General features: G+C 30.5%; 3 protein-coding genes across 5 annotated transcripts; all 3 read right to left on the bottom strand.

Moving 5' to 3' along the window:
* Positions 1-1,615: 1,615 nt before the first annotated feature.
* Positions 1,616-6,392, bottom strand: LOC110600902 (two-pore potassium channel 3). Of its 2 annotated transcripts, none has more exons than XM_021737819.2 (2): positions 4,534-6,388; positions 1,616-2,446 (listed from the first exon to the last, which is right to left on the bottom strand). In XM_021737819.2, exons 1-2 carry the CDS (start codon positions 5,661-5,663, stop codon positions 2,299-2,301), a joined length of 1,278 nt encoding a protein of 425 aa, XP_021593511.1. In that variant the 5' UTR covers positions 5,664-6,388; the 3' UTR covers positions 1,616-2,298. The 2 variants fall into 2 exon arrangements, with proteins under 2 accessions (XP_021593511.1, XP_021593512.1); XM_021737820.2 differs by lacking the exon at positions 1,616-2,446 and adding an exon at positions 2,457-2,647 and having other exon boundaries at positions 4,534-6,392.
* A 1,476-nt stretch (positions 6,393-7,868) lies between these two features.
* LOC110600901 (DNA-binding protein DDB_G0278111) lies at positions 7,869-11,146 on the bottom strand. Its single transcript, XM_021737817.2, has 7 exons — positions 10,920-11,146; positions 10,006-10,071; positions 9,855-9,904; positions 9,374-9,438; positions 8,315-8,406; positions 8,130-8,201; positions 7,869-8,033 (listed from the first exon to the last, which is right to left on the bottom strand). The coding sequence occupies exons 1-7, from the start codon at positions 10,920-10,922 to the stop codon at positions 7,995-7,997; spliced, it is 387 nt and encodes a 128-aa protein (XP_021593509.1). The 5' UTR covers positions 10,923-11,146; the 3' UTR covers positions 7,869-7,994.
* A 1,622-nt stretch (positions 11,147-12,768) lies between these two features.
* Positions 12,769-15,355, bottom strand: LOC110601098 (coatomer subunit zeta-1). Of its 2 annotated transcripts, none has more exons than XM_021738111.2 (6): positions 15,199-15,355; positions 14,533-14,692; positions 13,878-14,025; positions 13,670-13,747; positions 13,130-13,214; positions 12,769-13,011 (listed from the first exon to the last, which is right to left on the bottom strand). In XM_021738111.2, the coding sequence occupies exons 1-6, from the start codon at positions 15,199-15,201 to the stop codon at positions 12,952-12,954; spliced, it is 534 nt and encodes a 177-aa protein (XP_021593803.1). In that variant the 5' UTR covers positions 15,202-15,355; the 3' UTR covers positions 12,769-12,951. The 2 variants fall into 2 exon arrangements, with proteins under 2 accessions (XP_021593803.1, XP_043806952.1); XM_043951017.1 differs by lacking the exon at positions 15,199-15,355 and adding an exon at positions 15,093-15,183.
* Positions 15,356-16,409: the final 1,054 nt, after the last annotated feature.

Genomic DNA, 16,409 nt, shown 5'->3' with positions numbered 1-16,409 from the left:
AAAATCCAAAATTATCAACAAAAAATTCTTTAGATTAATTTATTATTATCATTTTCATGATGCCATAACGTGGTTTGTTTATTAATGGTTCCCTGGATTCTCTCTTGACTCCAAGTTTCACATGAAATTAATTTTTTAATAATTAAAAGATAAAATATTAAATATATTTTTATATCTTAAATTTTATTCTGTGATATATTTAAACTATTTTTGCAATTCAAATACAAAGCAGTACTGATATATATTCGCAAGATCCAACTTACCTGAAAAAACATCAAAATATATGTTTTTCATAAATTATGATCATGACCAAATTATTGCAGGAAACTAAATAAACCTATTTAATTTTCTTAATTTTTTAATGATATTTTAAATTAAAAAACCTAAATGTATTGTTCAAAATAGTTAATTATTTTTTGATTGGGAATCAAATTAAATTATTACATTGTTGAATGTTGGATTAAATTATTACAGGTTGGAATAGGGAAGTTGACTTGGCTTTCTTCTTTTTGGTAAACCCCCATATTCTAAAAAATCATTCATTAGTTGTACATAGGCCCTTTGCTCACCTAGTCAACTTCATTGAAGACTGTTTGTTTCCCTAGAAATTCAAAAGCATGTTTTATTTATTATTCTTTTTTAAATTTTGAATGATTTATGGGAGATTAAGAAGAGTATGACTGGGCATGCACCCTCATTTTGGGTTTTCTTACCTCAGAAAAGGGTGCTTGAGTATTGGTATTCTTTTGTGATTTTGAATTGTGGACTTTAAAAAATGCAAAATAAGGCATAAATAGAATCCATAATGATATACTAAAAGCAAAATTGCTTTTAGAAAAGTATAAAAAGCTCCAAAGTTTACTAGATTGAGTTGAAAAGTGATTGCTTTTGATTTTGATGCAGCATCCATCAAACAACTTTTGAATGCAAACCTATGGGACTTGGAAGGTGTTTGCTCCTCACCTTTGTTAAAGAAAAGGAAAAGGGAGGACTTGACTTCCAATGCTGAATTTGACTGCTTCAATATTGGTTGAGTAGATTCAAGGCTTGTTCAAAATAGCAGGCTTGAATGCTAAAAGAAGAGCAACCACTTGCAGCCTTTCGAGAATGAGAGGAGCACACCAAAATTTTCAAGTTTCATTCTCATCATGTCTATTGTTTAGTACCCCGTAATGCAATATAATCAAATTTTATATTCAAATTTAATAAAAATTTTGATTACATTACATCGAAAAATAAAAATAATAATTAATGAAATGCATATTATATTATGCAATTTCATTTTAAACTTGATTAGGATTTATTATTTACTACTCGTATTCATGATGTTACTATCCATATAACATCCAAATCAAATTGCTTCTTATATCTTTCTGGAAATTCCATAAAGAAATTTGCAAACTTTTCTTTTTGGGAAAATTAAAATTTATTAAATAAATCATCAAAATTATAATTTATATTAAAAATTAATATAACTAATACGTAAATAAATTTATTAAGATCTTGTATTATAAATAGAATACGTGCCAATTGTTAAGTTTATAAATGAACTAAAATAATGAGTTTGTAGATTATTTTCTATTTTGATTTACAAGTTTAAAAAAAAAAAAAAAACTACTTCAAATAAATTGTCATAAATAAAATAAATTCCCAGATTATATGCAAACGACAACAAAACTCAGCAGAAGACCTTACAGAAAAGAACTGCTAATATTGATGATTACAGACAAATACAAACATTATCAGGGAAATATCCCTTGATAGAGAGCATCCACCTTCATTCTATGCAATTTGCATTGCACTTTGTAGAGCCAAAGAACAATGTAAATTAACAGCAACACTGTAAATTACTTTGCCTGTATTTCTTGGTCTCTGAAAAGAAAGAATTAATCCATTATGCCCATGCCAAGAAAAGGTTGCATCAGCCTATACCCCAGTCCAGTCCAGTCGCCACAACCCACTTATCCGAGCCGATCCCTCGAGCAATCACTATAATGATGGCTAGCGGCTAGGTTGCTGAAAAATGCACCAGGTTTTTAACATCCGCCTGATTTCTACAACTTGACAAGCAACAGAACCCATGCAACATTCAGAATTTGGGGCCCATTTAACTCACAAGATGCCAAACTGATTGGAGAATCAGGATGGATATCAAGATGCAGCTGTTCAGGCCTCGAGTTCACAGAAGATACCACTGTCCACGCAATTCGAGCACAAACTAGGCTTTAATGCATCATCCCACATCATTTTCTCATATTCTAGTAGTACCATTAAAAACTTGTTAATGGTACTTGTATATCAGTGCTGACTCTCCATAAGGTCAGCAAGAGTTATCTTCCCACAGTTGCCAGTGTCTATCCTATCAAACTTAAGGCATATCTGAAGAATATCTTTCTCAGAAATCTTTCCCATCTCCTTGAGCTTGTATATTACATATTCCGATTTACTGGACAAAGAAATCTAACATTAGTGGACAACAAAGACACATGGCCTATCTGGCCCTGCTTGAATCGAACATATCACAGCATAGTAAATGGCAGAGGAAATGATAAACTTTCAGACAATTAAACAGACAACTAGCAGCAAACATGTCTGAGAAGGAAGTAGATTTCCTAGTTCCTACATTGCAATAGTAGCATCCATCTTACTGTTAAACAAAAATTAAGCAGGGTCAGAGACACGACAATTCACATCTCCTTAAAAGCAGCAAAATACAAAAATGAGAAGAATAGGGTGGGAATAGATCATCACTAGATTTCAAAAGGAATCCCTGATTAGGAGAAAATTTAAATGGATGCCAAACCACCGACGTAACCGAAGCATTATACTGAAGCCATTTAAGTTCTATTAACATGATAAGCCAGGCAGTAAATCATCCAAATATATGGTCAAAGCTTTCCTAGAGTTGGAGAATTCCTGAGGTCCACAAGGTATGTGACAAGCAAAAGAAACACAAGTAGGTATTTGTTCCAAACATTAAACCATTGTTAAAACCACATATCAACAGATACACCCATAATCAACATTTACCATTTTCAGGGTATCCACTTGAAACATACTGGGAGTCCCAACATTTACCTCTAATACCATGGAAAAAAAGCCTTGGGAAATTGGTAATCCTATTCCATAATTTAGTTTTCACTATAAATGTTGAAAATTCTAAATAAATTTACTTAAACAATACCAATTATTTGGACATGTCCTTAAGCAGCAATAGAAATAAAAAAGAAAAAAATCATGATGTTTGTCCCTTGTTAAACTTTTTTTTCATACTTGCACTTTGGCCTCATATTTCCATGTGTACCACTTGATTACCATGCTAGTAGGATACCTACGCCAAACTTAGACCAAAATGGCACCATATTGGATCTTAGTGGTAGCTTCTGTAAAGAGGAAGATAATTTTGGTAATTTAATTTTGGATGACATAGCTACATATATTCTCTAAAACATGAACTTTGTACTTTTTTCATTAATTATTTATAATGTCTGTTTTTAAGAAAAATAAAACAAAAAAAAAAGAGACAACTTTAGGTTAGGACTTGGGGATAGGGTTCAAACAAGTAGGGGTGGGACAACATATTGGCAATTCCCATTACCCACAAGGTGGAAAGGGGGTTAAATTGCCAAGATATAGGGTGTATGGATGAAAAGAAGTTCTATTCCCAGAATGGCAACACTTCACAACACTGTCTTTCTCACTTCATAATTCATCATTGCAGCGCACATGGCAGGGCTAGGACGGAAATTTCTAGGCACGGAAAAAAATATAATTGCTTCTTTGGCTTTAGAGTATCCGTATAACATTAACCATCCATAGATTTTACAGGGAAAGGACTGAAAGTACAAGATTGGGAAGTTGTTTGGTGTTTGAAGAGATGAATTGGGCTTCTGGCCACGAATCTGATTATTGATCAAATTGGGGCATATCAAATTTATTGGTAAAAGAGAAATCTACGCACCTGCAATTTGGGAAAAGTATAACGAAGTGGCTTGCTTCTGCACCACCAAAGCGACTTCTAGAGTCTTACTTCATGTTATAGAAATGCAGGGGAGAAGTTAAAACCATTATGGCAATTATCTAGGTCTACTTGCAAAACTTTTCCAAAAGGCTGAAATAATTTTCCAGTAAAATTCCTTAATATCACTATTGTTTAGGGAGTATTATATCCCAAACAAACATTCCTAAGGAAAAGAATCCTAACCACATAAGCCAGGAAATTGAAACATAAAATATGAGATAAATGGACAGATATGAACAAGATTTACATCTAGAAAATTTGCTACTTCTTCCAGTTTCAATTTAGAACAAGATCTGATTAATAGAAATATACAAGACTAAGATACACATCAGAAGAAAAAAAAAATCAAAATTCAATATGCAACAGAATATTCTAGGGTTAAAAAAAAAATGCAAGCACCTAAAGCAGTACACAATTTTACAGTAACTATTATCTTAATCAATGAACTACAACAAAGTAATCCAAAATATTTGCAGTATGGAAATGTGTAAAATATTATAAATGAAGCATACCTTACAAAGCCATTTTGGTCAATGTCTGCAGCAAGAAACTCAGAGACCGTCATGTTTTGGCCAAGCACCCACTTTGCCATCCTCCTATGTCGCTTATCAACTCTTGCCTCAGCCAAATATAAAAATGCTCGAGCCACTGCAAGCGTTGACACAAGCAACCAAATGGACGCAAAAATACGACCTTCCAATGACCTAAATGCTCTGTCACCATAACCAACAGTTGTAACCGACATAACAGAGAGGTAAAAAGAATCCAACCATTCAAGCTTCTCGACAAAATGCATGACACCAACACCAATTCCAATACATAGAATCACTACACATAATGCTAATGCCACCTTCATCCTTATCCTCATCCTTCCTTTCTTGACATCAATTATTACAGAACCCGCAGCTTCCACATCACCTCCTCTCTTAACATTCCTCAACAAATGATTCTCTTGCAAATCAAGCACGTAACTCACCATCCCAGAAAGCAAAATATCAATAAATCCAAATCCAACCAAAACAAACAATATAGAAAACAATTTCGTAGAAGTGCTATTAGGAGTGATATCCCCATATCCAATAGTGCACATTGTTACAATACAAAAATACAACGCGTCAACAACGGGATGCGTTTCATTTGCAACGAAATTATCACGATTGAACCAATATATTACCACACCCAAAGACAAATATAGTAGCAAGAGAACAAAAGCTTGTCGAACTATGGATTGAGTGGCAAATTGAGGCTTGGGTATGGGAGGATGATGAGTATCATTGATGACAGCCATAGCTGGTGCTGTTTTGGACCGGTGGAGATTAGTCTTGGTCCATTTATAATTGGGGTCGATCAACCAAGACTGCTGCTGACTAGATGATTCTTGAGCGTTAGCATTGAATTCTAGATTAGAAGACGACTGTATTGGGGAGTTGAGAGATAGGTTCAAGGCTTCAAGAGCAGGAGAAGGGTCAATAGGAGAGGCTGCAGAAGGGCCAAAAATAAGGCGTTCTTTAAGGAGTGAAGGGGTAAGAGGGATAGGCAGCGAGACTTCATCATGCTCGGGGAGAGTAGAGAGCAGAGTTGACAGTTGAGGCGGTGTTCTCCGCCTTGGGCTGTGATATGATAGTAGGGGCTCTTTCTCCATCTGGGCAACCAAAAAGGATATATCTTTGGGGATTTTGGACGAACAGGAATAGTGGGGTGGTGAAAGAAAACTAAAAACTGTGCAGGATTGAATAAGACAGAGAAAAATCAGAGAATTGCAGGGGCAACAGAGATCAAAAGAGAAGAAATACAAACCAGAAAGAGACGGTGAGTGAAGATGGACGTGGTAATATGAGAAGGAGAAAATGAAGGCCTTTTTGTTGGAGAGCCATCCAAAGGACACTCGAACTTTTGAAAGGCTTAAAAACCACTGATTTGTTTAATGAGGTTCACAATTTCAGAGGTCAACAACAGACTCCACTTTTCGTCTCCACTCTACTGAATTTTAGAAGAAACGCGCGCGTGAAAATTTGGCTCCTTTTCTGAGTAAAGACGGTACCCTCACCGTCGGGCTACCACCGGACATGTGAAGCGACAACTTTTTAATGTATGTATGAAACATAACTTGAGCTGGAATCATTAATCAATACTATAATAATTCAATCCAACTAATAAATTAGTAACCCCTAAATTTCTGAAAAATAAGTGTGTTTCTGGAAGCCGCTAGAACGAAAAAATCGCCACGGTTTTTTCATGATGCCCTTTCTTTAATTGAAATCGACAGTTGGCAACTTGGCATAATTTAAATATTTTATGTTGTTAAAATAATTATTTACTATTAATATTTAAAAATAAAATAAATAAAAAATAATTCTTCTCATTTTGATTTTTATTTATTTTATTTTTTTTGTGATAAAAATAATTTTTTAATTACATTTATTTTAAAAATATTAAATTTTATTAAATATTAAAAAATATTTTAGATATTTATTTAAAATAACAATAATTAATGAGAAATTATATATATTAAGAAAGATAAAATTTTTTAATTAATTTTTTAATTATATTTATTTTAAAATATTAAATTTTATTAAATATTAAAAAATATTTTAAATATTCATGCAGAATAATACTAATTAATGAAAAATTATATTAAAAAATTAAATAGAGTTATAATAATCTATTTATATTTAATCATAATATAAAAAATTAATAATAATTTTAGACAATTAAAATAAAAAAATCAAACAGAAAAAGTATAATATAATTATTGAATAATAAAAAAAAATTAGTTTGACCGTAACTCCTATTTTCTTTTATTTACATGGTTTGTTATCATGGTTATAAAAAACTTCCATAAATTAAAATATATTGAATGGTTTTTACATATTAAAATATATTAAACAATACTAACAATATAATTGGACAATATTTACAATGGTCAGAAATATAAAATCTCACATAATAATAATAATAATAATGATTTATTAAACTTATAATAAATAAATAGTATCTAAGTTAAATATATTACTATATATAAAACAACTATAAATCCAGAGGGAAATTAGAGGAAAGAGAAGTAAATATTTTCCATTATTATTATTATTAATTTGATAACCTATAATAATAGGTAAAGAGAGTTTTTTTTTTTATAATAAAATTAAAGTTGAACAAAATTTAAAAATAAATTACATTTAAATGAACACTATTTAGTTTTATATCTAAAATTGTACAAGTTAATCAAATTCCATACGATTATTTCACAGAGTAGAAAGCAAGTAAAAAAGAATAAAAAGCTGAAATAATAACGTTAAATTAAATCATTTTAATTAATCAATAATAAATAATAAATTATTTAATTAATAAATATAAGGTACATGATTGGGGAAAAAAATTTCATAATCGCATCAGTCCAACAAATACAGTTATGTAAGTTATCTAGAACTCACAAAAATGAATTCAGACCAAACAAACCCAGTATGGAATTTTTAAGACAAGGAATTGAACCACACAATCTGTGATAATATATTGATTATGATTCCACCTAAAGCAATTAAAGAGCTGACATGCAAAAATGAAAACTTTTTATCTTTTCTGCTAATCCAGTCAAATTGTTGTGCGAGGTAAACCAAAGTAAATATGCGAAAATGATCTACTGAAGCGCTGGACATAATCATGGCAAGCCCAATTTGAGCTCTACTTCTACTATCACATTGCCAGTCCTCACATCAAGAGAAAAACGGAATACCAGATGTTTTTTCAATCTCTCAACTTCAAATGCCAAACTAGGTGGTTATAAAAGATCATTCAGATTTATTAGTTGAGCCAAACTACTTGATATAGAATGATAGAACGAGGGGGAAAATTTCGGAACTACAAAGCCACGCAGGAATTCAATTAAATAGATCACCACCATCAAAGTATTTGTCCAAATATAATAAGAAACAAAAACAGCACTGCGTCATCGTAAAACACAGGATACATATCTGAGTTAATCATCATCCTCTAGAACACTCCTCCGCCTCTGGATCTGTAAAATGACATACATAATTATGTATAATAATCATATAAATGCTAGGGAAGTGTACAGAAGATCCTTTTTCTTTTAATGTTTTTCATGACTTACTGTGACTTTTGTCTGCTTAGTTGTTTGATTGTTAATCTGTTCCAGCAATGAAATAAGCTTCTCTTCAGAAACCTGCAAAAATATTAAACAACAATATGTGCAGTTCTTTTTCAGTAACAGATTCTAAATAGATCTGTATTACAATATATTAGGCATTAAACAAAATGCAGCAAACTGAAATATACCTTCTCAACTATTTGACCCATTTGTGCAGCTCTCAATATAACATCTTCAACGCCCCTTGCCTTTTCAGGTTTAACTAAAGCAATGCGGGCAACTGCAGAGATTGTATCATTGCATAGGAAACAAGATTGTTCCAATAATTTACAGGACAAAAGAAAATGCAAAAAAACAAAACAGAGTTAATTATAGAAATGGTTCCAATATTTATGTGACAAAGGAAAGGACAAAATAAAAACTGAGCTATTCTTCTGCACTCACAAAAATATTGAACCTCTGCTACAAAATTCAAAGAGATACTTCAGTGCCTAGATATGCATTGCCTTTCAACTTCTTATGTCTGACTTCCCAAAAGTTAGTGCACATCTGATTGTTTAACTTAGCACCAATTCAGAATCATTCATCCAAAAGTGGTTCAGACAAATCTAATCAGCATGTCAACACCCATCGACCACACTTGATTAGGGAATATTCCCAGATTCATCACAGTTCAACACCAAATCTCATACAAAGAGAGGTGGAGGAAGAAGAGTAAATGATCAAAAACAAAACTTAGTATAAATAAAAGAGGCCAACATCAGCAGACTGCTGGAATTCATTAAGCAGTCACAAATGGGATACAGGATTAGATGAAGATCAAACTGACAAAACCACAATGGCACATGATGAAAGTTTGAAGAGGAAGAAAAGGGTATCATAAAGTTCTTCCTAGTGAAGAAGTTCATCAAATGCATTTTAGTTATCACTCTAGAATCTAGTTACTCTATGTAGCAATTCAATGACGTACAATATTTCTTAACCACATAGGTTTCAATGAGACGTAATGCTCAATGTTATCATGCAACATTATTGCTTCACAAACAAAGAATACAGCACAAAAATAAACCAACTTACATCCACTATAAAATCCATTAACTGAAGTAAAAATCAAGCAAGTAATATGCTTTTCATGAATGCAAGTATAAAGCAACAAATTAACAAGAATGCATCTGCTAAAAAGTGGCTAACACAAAAAACATGTCTACATATAGAATTTATAAAAGTAATTTCAGATGTGAACTGACGTCTTTCTCGGGCTTCTGTGGATAAAATCTGACTAAGCATCATTTGCCTTCTTTCCTCTGCATCCCTATTATCAAAATAAAAGGTCAGAGAGAAATTTTTGTTAAAAAATATAGTCACTATGTATGTTTTACAAGCCTATTGGATTGCTTCTTTTGCAAAATCAGATTTTCTTTTTCTGGATCAGAAACTCCATTTGTCCAACTTTTTTTTTTAAAAATCTGCTTCAAAGCAGCAACTGAAATACAAGACAGCCTTTCAAACATGAAAACCTTGTTTTTTTTAATTTTCAGAAACTACTACCAATATATTATATTGAAAAAGTAGAACTTCTCAAAGTAAACAATATGAACAGAAGAAAAGAAATTATTTTCAGAAATGAGAAGAGAGGGAGAAAGAGAAAAAAAAAAATGGTGTCCAAGCAGCAGGCTCTACTGCAAATAAAATGGACAGACTGGCACAAATTAAAGTTCACTAACCAACCTCTTTGCCTCCTCCTGAGCCTTTTGCTGTTCAGAGCCTTGCTGATTTCCCTAACCATTCATAAAATTGAATAAGACCATGACCATATTGCAGATAACAGCCAGCCGATGCCATGCAATTCAAGCACACAAACATATTGAATCATAATTACCATGCCACGTTGAGCCATGAGCTCCTGCATTCTTCTCTGGCGAATCGCTTCTAACTCAGGATCATCCTAAATATCATGTACAGGAAGAAAACTTTTAGAAGTCCAAACTGCACAACCAAAATGACATGAAAACAAAGTATCCCAAAGAATAAATGACATTAACTAAAATAAATGAAAGGAGTAAAATGGTGACGATTAAAGCTATTCCAATTATACAAAATGTTAGATCCCAATTTAGAGTCACTAGATAATCCCTAATATGGCCCATGCCTAAGTTCTTGCAGCTGTACACCCACTCTCTAAGTCCAGGTAGACTATCTTCACTAGGAATATATCTCCAAAGTGCACTTTGAATAGCTCTGGCAACTTTAATGTTCTGAAAGTTCAGTAGCATTTTCAAACAGTCTTTTAAAGAGCAGATAACATAAGGGGATTATCAGTTTCAAGTAATTGCTAAAACTAGATAGTCGTTTTCCTGCAGCTTCCTTACATAAACAACACCTCCATCCAAACACATAAACCTAATAGTACACACAAAGAATGTTCTAAAAACACAATCTTCTCAGTTTACAATGGTATTCTCCCTGACTTCAATTTCACAAATCCATCCATAATAGCGGCTATTGCTCATTCCGAGAGAAGAGATATAAAATTTATTTAGATTTCTATTTCCTAATAATGGAAACACATGACACTAAATGACGAACAAACAAATATAGGTTCCCTAAGAAATCACCAAAATCAGAAGTCTTCTCAAACATACCATATAGAGAACACACGCAATTGGTTCACTTAAAGCCCAAAATTATCAGAAATCAAAGCATGGAAAAGCTCAAAATTAGCACAAGAAACCAAAAGCAAAACCCTCATTGCAGATGAAATAATGGAAAATGACAAAAGGAAAAAAAAAAAACCATCGGTTCGGGCAACAGCAGTTCTTTACAGAGTTAAGAATCGCGTTGCTTCTACAGAAGTGAATGCCTTGTTCTTCTTCCCAGGAGAGAGCGTTTTAGCTAGAAGGCTTAGCGTTTGCAAGACGCAACTTTATGAGCCTGTTCCAATGATGTCTTGTCAATGGAACATCGACCCCAAAGTTGGTGAGAGGTAAAATATTTTGGGAGATTTACTATTGTCCGGATATTGTTGCCAACGTTAACAAATTCGGACTGCGATCAATAAATCAGTAACTATATTTTTCAAATTTATTAAAATATTATTTTTTTTAATAAAATAATATTTTCATCTATTTTTACTATTAAAAACCTACTAACTAAAATATTAAATTATCCTCTTTTTTATTCTTCTCTACTTTCTTCTTCTTTTTTTTTTTATCTTCTCCCTCCTCGTTATTTTTTTTTTTTCGAATCTTCTTCTTTTTAATCTTCTTCAGTTTTTCCTTTTCTCTAGGAAAAAGAAGGAGCTGTTCTTCTTTTCTTTTTTTTTTTTTTTTTCTTTTATTCTTCTTTATTTTTTTTAAGAAAACGAGAATTATATAATTGAAGGAGAGGAATTATGAAAAAAATATATTTTTTAATAAATTTAAAAATATTTTAATAATTTTTTTAAAAAAATAAAAATATTTTAATAAATTAAAAAAAAATATTTTAATAAATTTCTGAAAATATAAAAATTAATTTATTAATAATAATAATAAACATAAATTAAATAAGAGATTTTATGTGGGTGTGAAATTGAATTTAAAATTTTTTTCTCTTATTTTTATTTATTTTTAACAGAAAATAGAATAAAAAATTATTTTAATGATAAAAAAAATAAAAATATTTTAATAAATTTTTAAAAATATAAAAATTGATTTATGAATAATAAAAATAGTCAAAGATTAAAAAGTCAATTTCTTTAATATTTTTTAATATATTAAATTAAAAAATATATTAAATATAGTTAAAACTCTTATTTTTAATAACTATATTAAAAAAATTAAATAATAAATTTTTCTAAAAAATATTGAATATATTTAAAACTCTTTTTTTTAACGAGTTATTATTAGGTCCATTTTTTATTTAAATTAACTATTTAACGTCAATTTAGCGTTGCAACATCCCAATATTTGTGAAGTCTTTTTAATCTTTTTTTTGCAAGATAATTGGTTTTCAATTTGTTTTACACTTAAATATTTATATTATTTAATTTTTATAATTTTAATTATAAATTATTTAACTTTTATAATTTTATTTATTTTCTTTAATATAATACTAAAATAAATAAATTAATTTTTATTTGAAAATTTAATTTTTTTATAAAAAATGTAATTTTTAATTGAGTGATTATGAAATATTTTAAATAATTAATTTTAATAAAATATGGAGATCTGAGACATGACTTACTTTTTTTCATATAACCTATTTTTTGTCTAATTTATTTAAATCTTTTGATGTAAAATGAAATTAGCATATTTAAAAAAAATTAAAATAATAATTTTTTAATTTTAGGTTTCGTTTATTTCCAAAAAATAATTTTTTTATGAAGAAATTTTTTCTGTTAAATATTTTATATACAACATGTTTTCTCTAAAAATATATTTTCAAAATATAATTTATCTTTTATTATTTGATTATAATAATAAAAATAAAAATATTAATAAATTTATATAACAATGACAGTAAAATGGCTTTCTCGTTTCTCAATGCCATTTTGGCCGTTGAATGCAGTTCAAATTATATTTTCACCTGGCTCCTTTTAAGTTTAGTAAATTTCTTTTAGATGTTTAGCAATTTTAATCCATATATAGAGATTTCGGAAAGATGCATCTAGACAGCATTACGGCTGTGCTTTCATTTAATCATCAAAACAGACAAGACTACAATGTAAAACCAAAACAAAATCAAAGGGCAAGAAATGGGAGCTTTCAGCAGCCCGTGTAGCAAACATCATCTATTAACATATCTAAAACTAGAAATAGGAGAACTCCTTTTGCTTCTTCTCCTATTACTTGAGAAGGGATCTCGTTAGATGTTCCCGTGCAGTGGCCAATGCTTGAGTTAATGTCTGCAAAAGTAAAACAGAACTTTAGTTGTTCTTATTGTGGCATGTGTTATCCCTATGTGTATCTGCCCTACATATATATAATATAGGGAAGTAAAGAGGTTGGTGTAAGTAACAAAACCTGCTCGGATAATGGAGCTCCAGCATCCATACTATTACTTGCTACCTTCCCAGCGATGACAGTTCCATCAGTTTCCAGTATTATTCTGAAAAATTATGAGAAGTTAACAATGACATAATAAGAAAGGCCTCTCTAGGAACACTGCCCAGAACTGCGTAAAATATCTTTCCATGTTGCACCAAAATTCATATATCTATATATTTAAGATGACACCAAATGTTTACCTGAAAATATATATGAAACAGATAATTAAAAGTTTAGTTCAGCTCACAGAGAGCTCACATTTTAAACTTACTTTGCATTCAAACAAAACATAAATCTATCCTTGCTGCAAAATTCAAAATATCTTCGGGATACATGGAATTTTAATTTGGGGCATCAGTTATTTATGCTTAGAACTTGCAAGATATTGTTGAAATTTACCATACCTTATCTTTCATCTCAATATCAAATTAGTAAACAAAAGACCACATTTGCATAAAATAAATCTAGTTCAATTAAGCACATCGACAGCATACTCATGTAGAAGCAAGCTCATACCCGCCATCAACAATTTCATCAAGGCATAACAGAATGAGGTCTAGATTCTCAAGTGCCTCTTTCTTGTCCACATTGCCTCTAAAACAAGGAATCATTTAAACACGTGTCAAGTGCAATAAATAAGAAAGGTGATATTTGACACTAGAGAGAGTATTTTCAATAATTTAAACTGTACAGGAGGAAATGATAAGGAGGGTGTTGGAAAAACCTTAGAAGAAGACCAACAGCATCAAAAAACCCCTGAAGAACTGTGGCTAAGATGAGCTCATTTTCATCTTCACCTCCAGTAATGAAAAAGTGAAGATCTTGAACAAACTTATAAACAATAATGTTATTCTCAAGCATTGTTATCTCCGCTGTAGATGAAGTGGCAATATATAAACATGGAAGGAGTGAGAATTACAGGGTGAATAAAACATGCAAGAAGAGCAAAATACCTATTCTTTCATCACCGAGGATATTTCATTTACTAAGTAGCTAGAACAATCCACAAAATACAAATAAACAAATAAACTTCTGCAGATCCTAGAACATGAAATGCCTGCATTCAGAATTGAACATTCTAATAACCCTTTTTATGATTTCCTCTGTTCCTCAATACCAGGGGAGGAAAAAAGAAATCATCAATACTATCACATAACATATACCCATAAGAATATTATGAAATTACAGATTATTTAAGGAGCAGGGCAAAGAGAATGAAATTCACTGAAATGATACCAACTGGCTAGATGATGAAATGCCACAGCAAACCCCACACAAGTATTTCATAGATGGAGAATGGGCATTTGATCCAATGAATTCTATAACACACATATACAACCAGACGACACAGAGAAAATATCACGATGCAGATAGCTTACCCTCAGTGCGGGCATTAGTCTTCTGAGTTTTGGCAAATATAAATTTCTCAAAAGCTTCCTTGGCATTGTTTGTTGGCCAGTCATCCGAATAATACTTAACAGCTACACGTTTCCCTTCGGCATCCAAAAGAAGGATATTTTTTACGGAAGGGCACGACTCCTGCATCCAAATTGCATTTAAAGAATTAAAACATCTCAAACAACCCATTATCCTCAAAATGACACGGAACTGAAGCTCAGAAGGTGGTCCATCACATACATCGATCACTCAGAAAATAAAACGAAAGGCTATTATTCTTAACAAAATACCGATTGCATCGAATTTTCGAGACCATAAAGCTATTCTCAATATTCAAAGAGCGAAATTAATTTGCAAAAATACTATAATCTGCTTTCCACATGTAGAAATCAATCACAGAAACATTAAACAAGTTTAGATCTACGATACAGGCATTAAACACAATAACTAAGCAAGTATAGCGCAGAATTGATCTTCAAACGGCAATCAACATAATGTAAAACATCCGCCAATGACAAAATGAAAAGAAAACCCCTTCAACCTTGCAGAAACGAAATTCAAATCTTCTGTCCGTAATTGTAAAAGCCATGTTACACTGATACAACAATAGCAATGTACACGCAGCTAGAAGAGAAAGATTGACATACCATTTTGTTTGGCAAATTTTGACGGAAAATCGTATGCGGATTTTCTTAGAAAATCTGTAAGATCAGCAAGATCCAGGTGTAGACAAAAATATAAATACTAGTATTTACTTAAGCTACACCTTATTTGCGTATTCTCACTTTTAACCCAACATTTAGTTTATTTACTGATTTTCTCAGTTTTCCGAAGTATCCCTCCCCCTCCGCCCTCCATTTGTTAACTCTTTGTCCTCTCTTTTTTCTTTTAAAAAAATGATTTTTCCTCTACTTTTATTTATTATTACTCCCCTTTCTCATAAATTTTATCCATTTTTTATTTATAAATATTTCAAAATATTTTCCTCCTTTTTTATATTATAGTTAATAAATAAATATTATAACACTATTTAATTTCCTCTTATTTTTAATATAATTTCTTTATTAATCGTTTATTTTATCAAAATGAAAATTTAAATCATTTTTTAACATTTCATTCAAAACTTATATTATTAATAATGATTTTATTATTTTAATAAAACTTATTGTTTTTATTTGATATTAAAAATTAGTATAATTAAAAAATTAATAAAAAATTTTATCTTTCAATTAAAATATTATTTATTATTCTATTTAAAAAAATAAAATCGATAAAAATTATATGCTTGATGGACATATATTAATTTTTTTTATCTCTTTAATAAATTAAGTATTGATTGGGTTTATATATTTTTTTTAAATAAAATTATTAAAAAAAAAAGAAATTGAGGAGAGTGAAATCTAGACATTTCAAATAAATTTTAATGCATTTACTAGCAGGTTAAATTAAAATGAAACTGATGTTATGTAGTAAAATTTATTTTCTCCTGGAGAGATTCTCTTTGTCTTTAAGATTTTCAATCAGCAACAAATACTAGTTCTCTAACCTGTTTTCAGGCTTATCAAGGGGAACTTCTCTCTGTCGGGTCTTATGGGTTTCACCTCATATGCTTAGATCGGAGCTATTCTTGCTCTTCTTATGTGGTTGTTGCTTGATTTAGAAATGTAATTTTTTATATTTTCAATTAAATTAGAATGTTTCAATGAATCAAATCGAATGAATTTAAATTAATTGAGTTATTAATTTAGAATTATCAAATTTAAAAGATTTTAATTAGTAGTAAAAATTCTAACCATTAATTTTTAATCATAATTATTTTTTTATTAATCTACGCTATAAATTAAAAGAATATTTAGTA

This window comes from Manihot esculenta, chromosome 15, assembly GCF_001659605.2.
Source record: "Manihot esculenta cultivar AM560-2 chromosome 15, M.esculenta_v8, whole genome shotgun sequence".
Taxonomy (NCBI): Eukaryota; Viridiplantae; Streptophyta; class Magnoliopsida; order Malpighiales; family Euphorbiaceae; genus Manihot; species Manihot esculenta.
The sequence above is the reverse complement of the archived record's forward strand: the minus strand, read 5'-3'. Positions and strand labels throughout refer to the sequence as shown.